This window comes from Notothenia rossii (genome assembly GCF_949606895.1).
Source record: "Notothenia rossii genome assembly, chromosome: 2".
NCBI lineage: Eukaryota > Metazoa > Chordata > Actinopteri > Perciformes > Nototheniidae > Notothenia > Notothenia rossii.
Genome location: NC_136904.1, coordinates 57371391 through 57390816, shown reverse-complemented (window position 1 = coordinate 57390816; position 19426 = coordinate 57371391). Strand labels below are relative to the sequence as shown.

Sequence of the window (19426 nt, the reverse complement as noted above, 5' to 3'; positions counted from 1 at the left end):
TAAAGTACTAATATATTGCTTACCTGCAATGTTAACTACTGTATGTTTAAGCACTTATTTTAACTGATATTACACATATGTATTATACTCTTATAAGATGTATGTAGATAGTATAAGAAATGTGCAGAATATGACAGTTTAATGGTGGAGGTATACACACATTTTGATAGATGTCTTGTAATGCACTGTTGAGGAACCTGCGACCCAAGTTGTTCATCTCCGACCTTGTCAGTTATTGAACATTCAATAAATAAAGAACACAGAATTATTAAATATAAAACACAGAATTTGTGTAATTATACTAAATGATTTACAAATAAACATCACTACATAAGACGAGCTGTTAAATAAAGCTCTTCTGACCTTAGCTGGCATGTGGGTATATACCCACATGACAGCTAAGGTCAGAAGAGCTTTATTATTTATATTATATTATATATATATATATATATATATATATATATATATATTATTTATATTATATTATATATATTATATTTATTATTTTATTATTTATTAATGCTGCCCATTATGGGCACAAGCAATTTTCCCCCATTTATTAATTATATGTTTTAAAAGTGAGTGTTTCCTATCCCCTAAACCTCCAGGGATGTACACAGTTTAATACTGGCAACTTCTTATTATGGGAAATATGAAAACGTATTTTAAAACTACAATTCCCAGCAGAGACGTGCCATAGAACATGTTGCGAAACACACAATAGTGTGTAGTTACTACACAGTTACTACATTTCATTTGTAGTTCTGGGGAGGGGGTGGACCCGTTCAAATCCAGTTTTGGACAGTCTGCCGTGGTTCCATCCCATTTCAAAGTGCTGTTCGACGCTCGGCGTAACCCTCGGCGCACACTCAAACATCCAATCAGAGCTTGAGGACTATCACGGGGTTTGTCCATGGATGGGTTTGTCAACCGAAGCGGAGAGAATACTTACTTCCGGGTGTAACATTTTCAAAAGCAAATGAGCTGCTCCGACCCTCGGTCCTGACGGACTCCAACTTGTGTTCATTAATCAAACAAATAAATACACACAAGGATACTTATGTGTTGTTGAGTAAATAACAGTGTGTGGTTTAGAAAAGAATACAAAATTAGAAGGAAAAAAAGATGAAACAATACAGATTTCAGTATTCTGAGCCCCTACTCTCCCCATAACTGACGGCAACAAAAGTCCTACATTATTCAATTAAAATAAAGAAGTAAAAACAATAAGTGTGGCTTGATATTGAGTAAGAAAAAGGTTGATAAACGCTGTGAGAATGGATCTGCGGAGAGCATTTCGCCGCGATCCCAACCTGTCTATTACCAACGTTCAGGGAGCTCTATGCAAGTCCGTGACGGGGACGGGTTGGGAGTGAGAACGTGTTGCTGTACAACAAATCACCTCTGGCTGGAAGAGAACTCGCTGCTCCATAGTTTCTCTCTTCACTGTACATTTGACATATTCAGTGTAATATTTAATATTCCATCTGTCACATAGTTATGTAAATATAATACCTTGCATATCTTGTTATTGCTCATTTGTAAATTCAACATGTATATTTTCTTCTTTATTTCTTGTCTTTTTATTTGTATTGTATAATGCCATGTGTTTTAATGCTGCTGCAACGCAAAGATTTCCCAAAATGGGATCAATAAAGTTCTATCTTATCTTACACCAACAACCAGTGTTCTGGATGAGGATCATCTCTTTACAAAAATATTCAAGTGCTAACCCATATTGTTACTTCTAAATGAATTTATTTCCCAACGCATTATAATGCAGTGTGATGTAAACAACAAAAAGTACCACAGACGTATGCTTAATTTATATTTATTCATCAACCAACCACATCAATAACATTGTTTTTAAAACAATATAATGGTCCTCTCTGGCAATGGTTTACTTATGTGTTTCACCACAATACAAGTAAAAGGCCACCATAAGGGTGTATGTCTTGACTCTAGAGCGTTGGGGTTAGTCTAACATGAAAAGCATGGACAACAGAACATAAAATCAAGTTATGCAAACGGTTATAACATACAGTATTAAGAAATCATACAACAGAACCATTTTTTTATGATTTAACTATGTATATTAAACTTGTACATTCTATGTGTAAATCAAATATAACAATTTATAACAATGTATTATTTGGTTTTGAGAACAACAATGAGGTGATTCACCAAATAAAGTATTTGTCGTTTATCTCAATGTCCCTAATTATACATCCTAAAAGACTGTGCATTGTACATGTTGATTGAAGTACTTCAATCAATCAGGTTAATAGCTGGAGACCAAAAAGGACATATAACTGACAAAGCAATTAAAGCAAGTAACGCAAAAGAAACAAAAATGAACAATTAGAGGAAAGCTGTTATTGGCCTGCGGTGTAACAGGTGCAGTCATATAAAGTTAATGACAGGTAAATCCTATAAGAGATCAAAAATAATAATGCATAGGCATCCCGTTCTGGGAAAAAAGGGAAAGACCTCCTGCTCTTGGACAATGATGTGCTCACCAAGTTGTATGGTAACCAGCAAGATATACTTGGAGATTTAGGAATTTACATTCCAGTGTTTCAAAAAGGATCAAAAGTGAATGGTTCATTGCTCAGGATGCATTCCAGGGACGCTGAGCATTTTCTTCAATACAATTTAAGTTATGTACAAGTGAAATGTTTGGCCTGATGCTGCGGCATAGGGAAAAGTCATATGGTCAACATATTCAAGGGTGATCTTCCATTGAGGAGTATGAATACAATCTCTAAATATAAAGTCAGTAAAGTATTTACATTTCTGATAGAACATCAAGTCTTGGCGGATATTCGTGCTTGAGCGCAGCAGCAATCTGGGGAAATACAGAGAAACAAAAAAGAGGGGCAGATCAGAAACCAAATTTGAGGTTTTTGAATACACAATGTATGTTTAGCATTAATGAATACAAAAGTAACAGCAACATGTGTAGGTTGAGGCTAAATCAACAAAGATACTGTAAATTAATTCATAAGTAAATTACCTAAATGATGTTTCCTTCTTCATCTTCACTGGTGTCTGGACTGCTTAGGCCACTTTGACTTTCCTCTTCATGTTGAAGGAAACAAGCATCAGGACCTAAAGCAGTCTTGTACTGTACCACCTGAACGCCTCAGCATGCTTCCTTCTTAGGGTGCACCCAAGTCCTCCATTCCCCTTGTCTACATCTGAAAATACACAAAATATTGTTATATGGACATACTATAAAGTAAGATTGCTTCACGAGGCCAGAGCACTTCAATGGAGTATATTATCTCCCATGTACATATAAAGATGATTGTCACTGTCAAGGGACTTCATTATGTAAAATGGCCGTGTCGAATGGGCAAAGGCCATGATACTCCATCCAATTTCTGTGACCAAGAATGATTTGGGCTGACTTTTTTTCCTTTAAAACTCATACTTTACAAGGTCGGTTAAGTTTTGCTTTCAACTTACCTTCCTCAGCCACCTTATTTTTTAGAGCAACTGCCATGTTCTGCAACCATGTGCAATGCTGCGCCATCTCCCACAATAGGATGCCTTTCTCCTCTTGCAGTCTCCGTGTAAGCATGACTTGATCAAGTATCTTTTTCTTGGCTGTAAAGTTAGTTAAAATCCAATCACAGTTATGTATATACATGAATCACATTTTCATTATAGCATAACAATATGTTCAAAACTCCAAACATGTACTTTCAAAATAATCAAATGTATACACAATAAGAAAACTTAAGATATATACCCTTAAACTAAATGAACGTTCTAACACTCTACATGATATGTGCATAACTCAGCAAGGTATACCTTCATATAACAGAACTTCAAATTAATTATTATGAAATATCTGAAAACTGACCCATGCCATGAACTTCCCACGGCCACAGCGCGGACATGATGCTCCCTCCAGAGAGGGAATGCTCCAACGCAGCAACATATATGCCTCTGGCAGAGTCGTGTACCAGCTGGTTGTACTTCAGTACCTCCTGATTAAGGCGCTTTTTGTCATCTGCAAGCTTCCTTCGAAGTCGATGGCGGAGCTTGCTGCTGTCTGAAAAAGACATGAAGTAGTGGGATAGGGATATGTGACAAACTATATTTGCAAGTGCAAAAAATATATATAATTCAGTAGGTTGAATCTGCAACCTAAAACATTATATTGTTATACCATTCTGTCGGTAAAGGGATTGCTTCCGCTGCCTCACACTTAGGTAAAGCCCCTCAATGCTTTGCTGCAGTGCTGTTTGAAGGATGTCTTCAGAAGTACCCGATGTTTCTGATGTTCCTGTCGAAATAATATTGGCAGTAAAATGTACTGTTACACAACACGTAACGGTTTTGAGAAACAAAGTTGTGCAACATATTTAACACCTTTCAACACAAATTGATGGTACAACTATGGAAACTGGAACATATCAGAGATAAACATGGACACATAGTTGGCTTGCTATTGCTTGAAGATTATGTCCCTGTCTACTGAAATCCAGTGAGGGTCCCATTACGTGGCATGGAAAATCAGCCTTATTGCCTTAAAATTGGCTGCTCTTTAGGATCAAATCTGTAAATTCAAACAGTCATGGACAATGATATTTAGCTGGTGTTATCTCGTCGTGCTTACCAGATGCCCATTCCTTCACGTCGGAAATCCACGTCGACACCATGTCATCTGAGACACAATGTAGCTCCGTCTTGAGTTCCTCAAGACTTGCAGTCTCTTCCAGGAGCCTCTTACTAGTCTGATAAACAGTAGACGATGGACATTTATCAAGATTAAAACTTGCTATGATTAACAACAAGCCATGTGCAAATGACAAAGGACACAACAACACCTTTAATAGGAGGCTCACCTTCACGTATCTTGTGGAAAGTGCCTGATGAAGGGAGTCACCTTTTTTCCTGTTCCATCCCATTGCATGCACTGTGAGCATGTCCAGTCGTGCTTTTGAAAGCAATAATGAGGTTATGATGTGTCATCTAAAAAAGTATGCAATAATAGGGCAAAACCTTCCACTCACCTGCTTTGGACATGTATTTTGTTGTCAGGGCACAACGGGACAGGTAGCTGTTGACCTGCTCCACCTCTTCCCCAGCGGTCATCCCTGCTCCCTCCTGGTTCTTCCCACTCCATATAATCTGATTGTAAAAGATTGCTGGAATTGTTGTGCAAAGACGCTACATACTACTACACTAAACAGTATAGCTTAGATATTTACTACTTCAGTATTATAAATATAAAAAATATAAATGTACGTGATACAAAAATATTTCACATACCTCGCATTTGGTAGCATGGGCTCGAGCATGCATTACACTGGGGAATGGCTTCATGGTAGTCAGCTCCTGGAGAGCAGGAAGGACACTTGCAGCTTTCTCCATGTACGGCCAGTACTTGCAAGCCACATCCATGGCGAAGAACTTGGCTTTGGCTGGCATGAGTTCCTTTTGAAGATACAGGGGGTAGGCGAATATCTCCCCCCTGTACATATTGAAGGCCTTCAAAAGAAACCCATGGCGACATACAGCCACCTCCATCCCTTCTTCATCCAGCTTTGAAGCCCTCCTTGACGTCTCCCTCGCTGCTGTCCACTGGGAGTCCCCACATGTGCCTCTTCCCTGGGTCTAAGACACACATTACATCATGACAAATCAGTTAAAAGCAATGGAATCACGATCTACACCATTTGTTCTAATTATCTGATTTTGGAGTAGATAGTAAGGAGAAGTAGCTGAATTTGAAGAAAGTCAGGGTTGGATATACATGGCTATTTTTGTGATATACCTATAAGCAGTGTGCGAAATACGGGGGGGTCCGGGGGAGCTCGACCCCCCCGTTTAACACCTGAGCCCCCCTGAAAGCCTCAACAGCAACATTTAGGGGGGGTCGGAAATTATAATATGTATTTGTCACTTGCAATGGTCACTAAAATGTTTTTAAGCCTACTATGTCCAGTATTCATAATTCAAAACATTTATTCACAAATAACTTCTATTTTGGCTGTCAAAAGCAGAGCCAGCCGCGTGACACGGGTACGCTGCGTGACGCGGACACAAATTATGCAAATTAGCCATGCGCGGCAAAGAGGAGAGAAAGACGTTACATTAGAGGACTCAAATGTCTAAGAGAAAGCTAAACCAAAGTGTTTTACTCGCGCACTTTGGGTTCACATCCAAAAAAGTGACACCATGAGATGACCAAGAGACACCCAGAGATGATGCTGATGACGCAGCAGCTAGCACAGCACTCGCTACCAGAACCGTTAGCGAGTCGGGGGCTCCTGTCCCGCCCAGTCACTCCCCAGAAGGAGGTGAAGTTGAGGCAGAGCGCTCAGAAGACGCAGCAGTTGCGGAGGTAGCTGCTACTGCTGCTAGTGACTTTCCGCCGGGTGGTTGGACAACGAAGCAGGTGGGCGAATGGAAAGACCGCAACCCTTGGCTTGACATTAAGGCTGGAAAGTTAGGATGCTTAGTGTGTAGGAAAGCAAAAACGTTGCTACTCTCAGAAAAGGGACCGGGTTTACACCTCTCGGAAGAATGGATCAATGGTGATGTTACTAGCCCTGATGCAAAACAGCTACGAAAGAAGATATACAAACACAGGGACAGCCAGGCCCACACAAGGTCAGTGGAAATAGTACAGATGAAAGACAAAGAAACCCTCCCAAACTGTTTCATTGATGTACAGTCCGATTTACTCAAGAAAACAACAGTCTCGTTTAGAACAGCTTACACCGTAGCAAAGGAAAGGCTATCTTATAAAAAGCTCAACCCCCTCATGACAATGCAGGAGCTGAATGGAGCCGAAGTTGGGAATATCCACAAATCTGACCATGCATGCGCAGAAATAATAAGTCACATTGCAAAGGAAATGCGCCGCAAGTTCGTCTCTAATGTGAAAGAAATGGATTCAAAGGTATCAATCACAATTGATGAAAGTACCGTTCACGGTCGTCCCTATCTAATCATTTACGTAAGATGTGATGTCAGTGGTAAGGGGGATGTAGATAATGTTTTCCTGGATATAGTGGAACTCACAGATGGGGTCGATGCTGAATCAATTTATAACTCGATGATGGCGAGTCTATATAAAGCTGGAATGGATGATGACTTTTTGAAGACGCACCTAATAAGCATAGCCACCGATGGGGCTGCAGTGCTCACGGGAAAAGCCAGTGGGCTTGTCGTCAGACTCAAAAACAATTTTTCGAACGTGCAGTCTGTACACTGCCTGGCGCACAGACTAGAACTGTCAGTCAAAGATGCTCTTAAAGATGTGGGTGGCACTAATCACTTTGAGATATTTATTTCACATTTATACTCACTCTACAATCAGTCAACCAGGAATTCCAGATTGCTGAAAGAAGCAGCGGCCGAGCTCAACATGGAAATACTGAAAATAGGTCAAATTTTCTCCATCAGATGGGTTGCCAGCAGCTTTAAAACAGTAAAAGCTGTATGGAAAGATTTCCCCGCACTAGCACTCCATTTTAAAACATCCAGTGAGAACGCATCACGTAATGATCTTGAGAGGCAAAAATACAAGGGACTTCTCAAGCACCTAACCAACTCAGGATTCGTGGAAGATTTGGCTGTCATGAAAGACATCCTGCGTGAACTCCACAGCATGTCTCTCAAGCTGCAGAGAAGAGAAATGACACTTGTGGACTCAAGTGTCCACATCAAACAAACCATCAATATTTTGACCGCCATGAAGACGACCGGGGGGAGATCAACGAAGAAGGCTGAACAGGGCGTCTCATCGGGCTTTTTTAAGGACGTAGAGCTGACAGAAGGCAGGGGGAAAATAAACAAGCCTCGTTTTTATGAATCGGTGGTTGCTACTCTAACCAAGCGCTTACCGGAGTCAAGCTTGGTCCAGACGCTCAAAGCTCTTGATAAGCGCTTTTGGCCAGGAGAGCGGGAAGACTTGACTTTGTATGGCGAACAAGAAGTACACCGTCTGGCTAAATCGCTCGGAGAACCAGCCGGGGACGCCGTGGGGCAGTTTAGAGACTGGAAATTGCAGGGCACTCCACCGGGCAAAACACTGGAACGGCTATGCATAGCAAGTCGCACTTACCTCCCCACGTCTGCTGAGTGCGAGAGAGGCTTTTCCGCCGTGAATAACACCGACAACCAGAGCCGCAACAGGTTGCGCGAGGAGCGCCTGTCTTCGCTTCTGTTTGTGGACCTAAACCAGGGGTGGGCAATTATTTTTTCCATGGGGCCACATGAGAAACAAAAAATATTGTGGAGGGCCGGGCCAAAAGGCTGAACTCAATTCTGCATAATATTAATTGTATTTCTTTATAAAAAGCAGTAAATAGCATTGTTTTGACAAGCTGGTAAGAGTATATGTTATAGTTGAGCAATGAAAAAGTGAGGTTACCTTACAAAAAATGTAATTTATTCAATCAAATTTCCCAAAACAATGGTAAACAAAATGTGAACGTTTTTCACCATTTCTGACTCATATTAGTGAACATTTTCAGTCGCATTCACTACAAAACACATTTTGAGTTTCATATACTGTTGGAAAGTTGTGTAAAGGTTCTTAGCATTCTTAAGACATCACAACATTGTCTTTGTGCTCCAAACATTCAGCAAGATACATCATATTGAACTGTCACTGAACATCACTGAACTGTGATTTTGAGAAAAGGCTTCCAAAGAAAGTGTCCCAGTTCACTGCTAGTTGGTTCCTTTACATGCCTACATTTGTAGTCTAACCACCTCATTTGGTGTTTTTAAGTTCTTTTTTCTTGTTCAGTGAGAGAAATCTAGTCTCTGCTGGGCTTTAACGAGTGCATCGAAGTCAGGTTGAATGTCTGAGGTGGAGATGCGAAGCACAGCTGACAGATGATCATCAGTGAGAGAGGATCTATACCTGGATTTCATAAACTTCATCTTTGAAAATGTTTGTTCACATATGTAGGTAGAGCCAAAGAGAACCAACATCTTCTGAGCATGTCTCCTCATGTTTGGAAAGTTCTCCTCCTCGAGAGAAGAGTAGAAATCCAGCAGAGATCCTGACTTAAAGCGCTCTGCCAGTACTGCATCAGACTGCAGGTCAATGAGTTCCAGCTGAACATCACTGGGTGCATTATCCATACTGCAGGTAAAGGGAGAGGAAATCATGAGCATTTCATCCTCGATTGTTCGGAGATCTTCAAATCGCCTTGAAAACTCACCATGCAATGCTCCTAACATGGATGAGTACCTGCGGAGGTGATCAGCTGATGGTGTGACTTCTTTCAGGGTTTGCATGTGAGTGAGGGTGTTGCTCTCCAGTTGGCTTGAAAGAAACTGCATCTTTCTCATGAAAGCCTTCACCAGGCTGTGCATTTCATGAACAAAAAGGCCCTTGCCTTGCAGTTTGGTGTTCAGTTCATTCATCAGTGCAGTCACATCAACAGCAAATGCAAAATCTGCCATCCAGTCCTCCTCTGAGAGCTCTGGGATGTCTTTGCCTTTCTTCTCACAAAACTCTTGAATCTCTGCTTTCAGGTCCCAAACTCTTTTTAGCACTTTGCCCAGGCTGAGCCATCTGACAGCTGTGTGGTAGCCGATGTCACTATGCTCAGTCTCATGCTCCTCCAAAAGTGCAACAAACTGTCTGTGATTCAATGCCCGTGCCCTGATGAAGTTTACTATTTTAGTAACAACATCAATAACATGGTGAATTTTTAGCACTGACTTGCACAACACATGTTGGTGTATAATACAATGCAAAAATACCAATTTCTGATCTGCGTCGATTTCAGTCACTTTATCTTGCATACGTTTCAAAAGTCCAACATTTTTACCTGTAAGATTTGGACAACCGTCTGTTGTGACACCTGCCAGTCTGTCCCATTTCAGTCCCAGCGTGTCCATGCACGCATTTACCTCCGTGAACAGATCGCTCCCTGTCGTCGTCCCTTTCATCGGCCGCATTGCTGCCAGCTCCTCCGTAATCTTGAAGTCCGGCGTTATCCCACGGACAAATACGAGTAACTGCGCTGTGTCGCGGACATCACAGCTCTCGTCCAAAGCCAAGGAGATAAAGTCAAAACTTGCCACTTCATGTTGCAGCTGAAGCTCCAGATTCCCCGCAATGTCCTCGATCCTTCTCGTCACGGTTCGCCTGGACAGCGGGACTTCCTCAAAGGCTTCTTTTTTTTCAGGGCATATTAGTGCTGCAGAGTCCACTAAGCACTCTTTGACAAACTCCCCCTCTGAGAATGGCTTACTGTGTTTAGCTATTTTGTGGGATATCACGAAGCTGGTCTTGGTTGCTGCATCCTTGGATGTGTGAAGCTTGGTAAAAAAGCCTTGCTGCTTTTGCAGCTTAGCTAGCAAAGCGTTCGATGTGCGCGCCCTTTCAGCATCAGTCAAGTTTTTGTATTTCTCCGCGTGTTTCGTCTCGTAATGCCGACTCAAATTGTAGTCCTTGAACACGGCGATCTGCTCCCCGCAAACTAAACACACGGCTTTACCTCTAAATAAATACTTAGCAGTCCAATTTTTGTTGAAAACCCTACATTCGGCATCTACCTTTCTTTTTTTAGCATCAGCTGACATTTTTGAGCGCTAAAGTCGTCTTGTGACAATTATCCAATAACGCGCACGTCTTGATTTGACGTATTGCGTCATTATGTACGTGAATAAAAAACAACTTCAAAATAAAAGCATTGCAGCTTTAGTCCATGCATGAGGTAAAATTAGAAAATATGTTTATTTTGTAATTTCCAATTAACCTTACACGGGCCGGTCAGAGTCAACCAAAGGGCCGTATGTGGCCCGGGGGCCGTACAGTGCCCAGGTCTGACCTAAACGGACCCCCTTTGGACAAATTCGACCCAGTGCCGTTCGTGAAAAGCTGGATTTAAGCAGGACATCGTCTCTCTTCTTCTTGGAAACCAGGACGGCAACGAGAAGAAGTCGAGCCAAGGCATCTTTGGTCTATTCTCACTTAAGGTAAAAGACTATTTTTTCGATCTTTGCTGTGCATAAGATGAGCGTGTGCGTATGTCCTGTGTGGATTCCGGGGTTAAGAAGAAAAGCATAATTAGCCTTGGCGTTCAAGTTGGTGTGTGTGTGTGTGTGTGTGGGTGTGTGCAGGCCTGCCCCTCCCTACACGCAGATCACGCAGACTGTGTGTGTGTGTGGGTGTGTGCAGGCCTGCCCCTCCCTACACGCAGATCACGCAGACTGTGTGTGTGTGTGTGTGTGTGTGTGTGTGTGTGTGTGTGTGTGTGTGTGTGTGTGTGTGTGTGTGTGTGTGTGTGTGCGTCTGAGACCAGCTCTGCTCCCATTTCCTCGCATAGAATCGAAAACAGATGGTTCTTTAACGGTCGCGTATTCATTCATATGAACGTTAGAATATATAATTATTTGACAGCGCCCCGGTTGAGAAACGCTGCTACTACTGATTGTCTTGGATTGCATCCATGAAATATTGTATAGGCCTACTGCATATTGAGAAATCTTCGACCGGTATATTGCGCAATAAACGGGAGATGGGGACCCCCCGATTATTGACGGGTATTTCGCACACTGCCTATAAGGTAAAATGACGAATAAAAACTTGCATTTTTCAGGGATCTCTGTATTTTGTCGACAAATGCAGCCACCTGTCCACCTGTCTTCTGCCACAAAGAGCCCATTAAAAAAGGCGCTGCCATCAGAACTGAGGAAAAAAAGATTAGCAAATATATCCATGAAATATAAACAGTAATCAAAAAAGTTAAATAACAACATTGTAAAAACAGCACCTTCCACTTCGCCGAAAGCGATACAGCTTCCTGTTTCCATAGGCAGAAACAGCCAACATCTCCGGCGTGCAGGCAGGGCAGATGAAAGGAGCACCACAGCAGAGTTGGTCTTCCTCATACGAGGCATAGGAGAACTCCAGAAAGCTGCGCTGCAGTGCATCTCCGTTGACAGGTCCAGACTGGAAGATAATTACATATATTGCTGTGATTTTGTCTATTTACGGAAATGTTATAATGTATAATATGGTAACGAATATTTACACTTACTCTTCCTCCACACTTTGTGCGATGCTCAAGCAGCTTTGCAAAGGCCTGTCTGGAGAATCCTAGAGAGATGACCTTGAGCTCTTCTAAGGAGCTCAGGAGGTCCAAGGTGTAAAGTGTGGAAATACTGACCAAAGCTGGCCAGTATCCACTCTTAAGGAGGACTTTCAAGTCGGGGGTCCACTGCTGCTGGCAAGTTTGACAGACATATAGTGGCAGATGCAAGTCATAACGCCCTTGGAACAAGTAAATAAACATAATTAAGACACATTTTACAACAGTTCCATCTACAAATAGTCAAAGATGAACAGATTTTACATGAAGGTTTTACTCCAAGTGGAAGCACAATGCCTCAGCCCACAACAGTAAACATATAACAACAATTCAATAGAAATCCAAATATATATATATATATATATATATATATATATATTTGTTTACCATTGATGGTAATTAAAATCACTGGTTTGCCTGGTACCACAGTGAAGTTTGTGCCTTTACAGGAGCAGTTGGGTGCCTTCACAGTTGGCAATATGCAAGCTGTCAAAAAAAAAAGAAAAGCACTAATTACCATTATATGCTGGCCGAAGAGACATGTGAACATCAAAATGCAAGTTTGAGAGAGCATACCTTGGTCATGGGTGTCATATCCACTTTCCACTCTAACAACACACATTGTTGGACTAATTGGTTTAAACAAAAACATTCATTAAACTGTCCCTGTTGTGGAGTGGCTGGTTCTTATGATGAAGTACATCACAGTCTCCACAGAACCACTCCTCGGGGAGACACTCTTTACACCTTGGGAGGAAATACAAAATTATTCTAATATCCTAGAATTACTTTCATTTTCATGTGGGTTTTCTCTAGGTATCCAGTTTTCTAACATCCCAAAAGTCATGCATGTTAGCTGAAATAGCAGGGCACTGAGCATTAATACTGAAAAATTACAATTAGGTAAAGTAATTTAAATAAAGGTAAATGTTATCTCACCTAATAACAGCCGGCTCGTGGCAGAGGCCACACAGGGGATGACCAACAGCCTCTTTTTCTAGAAGGCATTGTAGGTGGTGTGGTCTCGCTTCTTTCCAGCGCTCTGAGGCTTTCTGCTGCCGAAAAGACCAGGATGAGGCAGGGCTTTTTTGAGGCTCAGGAGGAGGACATGAGGAAAGAATGTCAGAGAGTCTCTCCATATTCTTTTCTGTGAACAGAATGGGAAACTTTAACTGTAAATGACTATATTTAAGATGGACACTAAAAATCAAGGATCATTTCTTTGCTCAGTATGGAACTGGCCAATATCTTTACTGAATTACATTCCTCGTTCGAGTCCTGAACTGTCAGTTGTGTATAAGGTTATTTTCTCTCACTAACACAATTTATTTAAAAATGGATTTTAGTTTTAAACTTAAAGCCATTTTTGTGATTTACCAAATTCGTGTTGTGCTGAAGGTTCAGTACGCAGAACCTCCACACTGGAAGACTGGAAGCCCTCAGTCGGGGGGGATGTGACTGTAAAACATCACACAGAGGGTTAAAAACAGATAACTGATGATTTGTATTATCTACCTATTGTTTAAAAGCTTGTGAAATTAAATAAAGCATAGTTCTTATGACACCACAGTGGGAATGTCTCCGACTGTAGTGTCACTATGCGTTTATATATTGGAATTATTGTAGACCCTCAACAAGCAATTACTGTGTTTTAATTCGATTTTCCAACCATTTACTTAGTAAATTCATAAAAATGTAAAATAATTGGGATTTCAACCTGTAGCTGAGCCTTGGCGTCGCCCTCCACGCCTCCCTCTCGGCTTGCCACGTCCTACACAGCCCCTTTTAGGGGACTGTAAAGTGTCTCCTACAGAGCGTGCCCGTTTCCTCTCCTCAGCTGCTTTCTGTGACCAAGTAACAACTCATGTAAGGTTGATGTTACTGATAAACTGATACCATATGACAGTGGACAAATAAAAGTAAATTCATTCACTTGAAGAACATTTTTGCCTCAAGTTTTTCCTACCATATACAACTAATGAAGTAAAACAAGTTGAACAAGCTTTATTTAGTAAGCCTCTGCCCCCCATGTTGTAATGATGAACCGTTTTGCAAAGGCCCTATACATTGATCCAAAATCCAGTTACTCTTGGCCTGTTCAGCATTTTTTGGATAACAGATAGTGCCAAATTCAAGTGGGAAATGAATGAGGTCATATGGGTTAAAACACCAACCTTAGCTTCAGCTAGCATGTGTTCATGCTTCAGCTCAAGAGCCATGCGTTTCCCTTCTTTGGGTGTGGGATTATTGGGGTCTGGGTTGTGTTTTGTTGCCATTGCAACACAGCCAGCCAGCCAGCCAGCCAGCCAGCCAGCCAGCCAGCCAGCCAGCCAGCCAGCCAGCCAGAAATAGATAATGAATGATAGAAAAAGATAGAAACAATAACTATAAGAAAGGTAGGTAGATAGACAGAGAGATAGGTTGAGTTTGGCTCTTAAAAGTGCCGTTGGCTTTATGATGGTGTAGATCAGTGTATGGGTTTGTGGTGTGGGTACGGGAGCTGCAGGAGAGAACAGAAAAAGTGAATTATGTAGTGAAACTAGCTTTTTAAATGCATATTGTGACGGTTTAACTACTTTAGACAGACTGAGTTCATTTACGTGTTTCCTGTTTCATACGCGTAACAAGCACATGGACGTGGACTATGCCCCTCCCCCCCAAACATATATTAAAATGTCGGCCAGCGTTAGTACTGTCATGTGTAAAACAAAAGCGATTAAGATAACGTATAACTCACACTTTAACACCGACGTATGTAGCCGTAATTAAGACAAATATTTTTCACACACCACTTATGAGCTGATATAAATGTAGCTAAACTAATTTAAGCTTATGTTGAACGTGAGCTAGCTAGCTAGCCGCCCGCAAGAATAATTTCAAATTAATGTTGCTTTGCTGATTATGGCGAAAGCATTTCTCAGACTTAGAACAGTTCAGTATGTATGATGAACCATGCGAGTAAAGGCTTAAAAAAAAGCCCCAATTATTAAATCTAAGCAAAACATGTATCAGACTTTAGTGACCCAACTTACTTCGTCAGAGGATGGATCGCAATGCCGGTGGCAGCGTCTTTGACGAATAGGTGGTGCTCTGAATGATGTAATTTCCTGTACCGATTATACAATAAAATATTAATACATTTCCTATATTTTGACACGATAACTCTTTAATAACCTAAGTAGCCTATGGACAAAAACAAAAAAGTATATATCGCCTTATAAAATGCAGAAAAGTTTAAACATCTAACATGATAATAATAAATAAAAAAGAATGATATCTTAAACCAAAATAAATAAAATGGAAAATTAACCGACAACAACAATTTAACATAAATAAAACGAGGATTAAAAGAAGGATAAGTTTGACTCAATGTTGTGTAAAGTACCAGTTATGGTTAAAAAATATATTATTTATTTTTTATTTTTTGAAAATAATACAGCTTCAAGCTTCCCGAGACACGGAGGGGAGACACGAACAATTCTTCCACTTGAAATGTGTTTAAACTGTGTCAGAAAGATGTTTAATCGGTTCATTTTAATTGGTTAATAATTGGTGTTTAATATTGGCAACTTCTAATTGTTGGTGGGGGGCGGCGTTCGATCCAGTTTCGATTCCGTAACCTTGGCGCACTGCCACTCCAACATCCAATCCCGACTTGAAGTTTAATCACGGGGACTGTAGTCCTAAACGATAGCTGGGGATTATGGGTAGTGTAGTGTTTTCAGCCATCCTAAACTCGATGATGCTCGAAATGTCCGTTATAGGCCTACGTCTGTTTCCGGTTATTTTTATTTTGAAATTCAGTTCCTGAAGGACGGCAAAAAAGCCAGAGATTATAGAATTAAACAAATAAATAAAAACAAGGATAATTGTGTGTTATTGTTGACTAAATAACAGTGTGTTATTTTGAAAAGAATAACAAATTAGAAGGAAAAATGAGCCCCATTTATTTTCATCACAGACGGCAACAAAAGTCCGAAATGATACGATTTTAAATAAAAGCAATAATCGTGGCTTGATATTGAGTAAGAACATGTTTTTATGAACCACACAGCTTCCGGTCTTCCTATAACACGTAATGCCGTGAGACTACCAACAGAAATACATTGCTTTTAAAATCGTGCTGTGCAACACGAAAAAAAGGGGAAAGACTACCAATAGAAATACATTGCTTTTGAAATCGTGCTGTGCAACATGAAAAAAAGGGGAAAATCTTGTTGGTGAACACGAATCAATAGATTAAAAATCGTGTTGGTGAACACGAAATGCCGTGAGACTGGGTTGGCGATTCACACCAGACATCCCAAGAATATTGCTGAACTGGAACAGTTTTGTAAAGAGGAATGGTCCAAATTTCCTCCTGACCGTTGTGCAGGTCTGATATGCAACTATAGGAAACGTTTGGTTGAGGTTATTGCTGCCAAAGGAGGGTCAACCAGTTATTAAATCCAAGGGTTCACATACTTTTTCCACCCTGCACTGTGAATATTTACATGGTGTGTTCAATAAAAACATATAATTGTTTGTGTGGTCTTAGCTTAAGCAGACTGTGTTTGTTTATTGTTGTGACTTAGATGAAGATCAGAACACATTTTATGACCAATTTATGCAGAAATCCAGGTAGTTCCAAAGGGTTCACATACTTTTTCTTGCAACTGTACATGGATCCTGAGATTGAAGCTCAAGCCGGGGACCAGTGATATCTTTCTAACATTTATAAATGTGAGGAAATTCATAAACACAATGCAGTTAGGAATAATGCACATTATATGGGTGCATTATGAATATTATTATGATAATTTAAGTTTGATTGTACAGCATGACTTGAGAAATGTACATTTGAAAAATATCAGTATTTTCTTTGCATAATTTAGCAAGTATACCCATGATACCATTTGTGAATTACATCGCAAGCTCTATATTGTCCACAATAACCGCAATATATGATTTCACCAAAGTGCAGCTCTACTGTACTGTAACTGAGCAGTCAGTAATGATGTTTTATCTCAAACATTCGTTCCAAGCTAGCTAGCTAACAGCGACGATCATCACTGCCAAGGAGCATACGGCAGCCGTGTGCGATTTGAGACAATACACGGTCGAAGTTTATAGGGAAGTATCCCAATTGAGACAGAAGGGAATGTTCTGAATATATCTTAATGGTTATATTTTCTGTTTCAAAGCTAAGCCTACAACATGACAATAGAATAAAGTTAATTTTGGTTAAAAAAGAAAAAAACTTTCTGTGGGACAAATAATTCATACTCCCATGCATTGTCTATGGCGCAGCACCAGACTCTGTACTTACGTCACATCTATTTTTTTTCCGGAAATATAAACGCAACACTTTGCTCCCATTTTTCATGAGCTGTATCATAGATCTAAGACTTTTTCTATGTACACTAAAAGCCTATTTCTCTGAGATATTGTTCAGAAATGTGTCTAAATCTGTTAGTTCTCCTTTGCCGAGATAATCCATCCACCTCAGAGGTGTGGCATATCAAGATGCTGATCAGACAGCATGATTGTTACACAGGTGTGCCTTTGGCTGCTCACAGTAAAAGGCCACTCTAAAATGTGAACTTTTATCACACAGCACAACGCCACAGATGTCACAGGTTTAGAGGGAGCCAGGGACCTCCACATCCAGCATCTTCACCTGCAAGATCGTCTGAGACCAGCCACCTGTCAGCTGATGCAACAACTCTACTAAGTTAAAACTGCTAATAGGCTGTATGGCTACCAACTCTACCTAAAACTGTTGAAATATGAAAATTGTTTTTAGTTCTCAACACAAGAAATGTGTGGAATTATCAAGGGCTGTTTAAGGTTAAAAACCGTAATATTACGGCCGCTAACAATTTTAGCTTAGCTGTCTTGCTTTCGGCTTTCAGTTAGTTGAGTTGATAACAACTTTGGCACTGTTGTGCCTTCTCAGAGTTTCTGTATTCAGTTCATAGTTATGTTATTGCACACCAAATTAAATCTACCCAAAGCAAAAGATGACACACTTTAACTTAGTTTAACGTAAGATACATTGATAATAACTCCGCCACTCAGTCACTGTTTTAATTTCATAGTAGCGTTACTTCTGGCCAAAAACAGCACAGCAAAAATGACAAGCTGAAATATACATAGTGCCTTTTACTATGTTACATTGAGGCATCCCTAATGTTGCAAATGTGTTCTCTTTAACTTATATTTTAAGACTTTTTGAGACAATTGGAATAACTGACCCGTACCCAGCTACTGATGCAAAACATATTTGGCTGGCAAGAAAGCACCAGCGTTGAAAACATATTGCAAAACAAGGTAAAATAATTCATTTCTTGATTTGGATTTTGTAACAATTTAAAACCTACCCGTCCATCCTTTTATCGTGAAAGGAAAAACGATATCTGTCAGAATACTATCAGCATGAACCTATTTTTTTTTAAGTAATATCACTATTTTATCAGAAATACTTTCTTTGCCATCATAAAGCATATGTGCATTTACACAAGGGATAAATATTTATGTTAGTATTTTTAATTTTATAGAAAAACAGGCTAATGCATGTATTTCTTTTTTCTAAAGGATTAATGTGACTAGTAAATATTTTACGACCATCTCCAGAACAAACTTCAAGGTCAATTTGGACTACTATTGATCTTGAAGTTTAGGAGATAATAGTAATAGTCCCATGCTTAGGATAGAATACATTTGTATCTAGTTCATCAAAAGATTTTAAATGTCAACTGAAATATATACACATTTATAATCTCTTACGTTTTGTTTCATGAGAACCATGGGGACCATGTTGACTCTGCTGTCCCCACAAATGTATAGCATTTTGAGGAGAAATGAAAAGAAACAACCCAGGAGTTTTGCCCCTTCTCTTCTCTCAGATATCTTTGCCAATTCGTGTTTACACGTATAACTTGGCAACATTCAGCAGTCCAGGGAGGTTTGCAGACTGAATGCTTAGTATTCAGCCTGACCATGAATGGGCAATAGCTGACCGCCACTACCAAAAGAGACAATGGGAGAGGGAAGAGATGAGTCTGCTGGTGCTTTCTGCTGTGATTCAGGAGCTGCAAATAGTGGGAGTGCATTTACAGCTCTGCTGCTCAATGTGAAAGTCTTTACAGGCCCCTCACTTTTATGGCTCTTGTGGAAAGATGCAGAGCCAGCGGTGTGAGTCACCGATTGGATGACTGCACATGTGCTGCTACAGCAGTAAAATATCTTCACTGCTTTCCCCACCGCTTGTTCTCTTGGCCACATACAGCATCAAGCCGCCAGGGACAGAAGAAGAAGAGCTCCCACGCTCACAGTCAAACCCCGCCAAGTTCATCCGCTTG

At 40.4% G+C, this 19426-nt stretch overlaps 1 protein-coding gene across 7 annotated transcripts; it reads right to left on the bottom strand.

The window, feature by feature from the left end:
- Positions 1-1815: 1815 nt before the first annotated feature.
- On the bottom strand, positions 1816-15182 carry LOC307028500 (uncharacterized protein). Of its 7 annotated transcripts, none has more exons than XM_079663572.1 (19): positions 15116-15182; positions 14258-14583; positions 13801-13927; positions 13461-13541; positions 13023-13230; positions 12660-12830; positions 12471-12569; positions 12033-12265; positions 11766-11944; positions 11583-11680; positions 5287-5631; positions 5028-5145; positions 4860-4951; positions 4631-4748; positions 4181-4297; positions 3872-4063; positions 3472-3612; positions 3017-3200; positions 1816-2848 (listed from the first exon to the last, which is right to left on the bottom strand). In XM_079663572.1, exons 9-18 carry the CDS (start codon positions 11923-11925, stop codon positions 3112-3114), a joined length of 1470 nt encoding a protein of 489 aa, XP_079519698.1. In that variant the 5' UTR covers positions 11926-11944; positions 12033-12265; positions 12471-12569; positions 12660-12830; positions 13023-13230; positions 13461-13541; positions 13801-13927; positions 14258-14583; positions 15116-15182; the 3' UTR covers positions 1816-2848; positions 3017-3111. The 7 variants fall into 7 exon arrangements, with proteins under 7 accessions (XP_079519698.1, XP_079519700.1, XP_079519701.1 ...); XM_079663574.1 differs by having other exon boundaries at positions 12508-12569; XM_079663575.1 differs by having other exon boundaries at positions 13023-13135.
- Positions 15183-19426: the final 4244 nt, after the last annotated feature.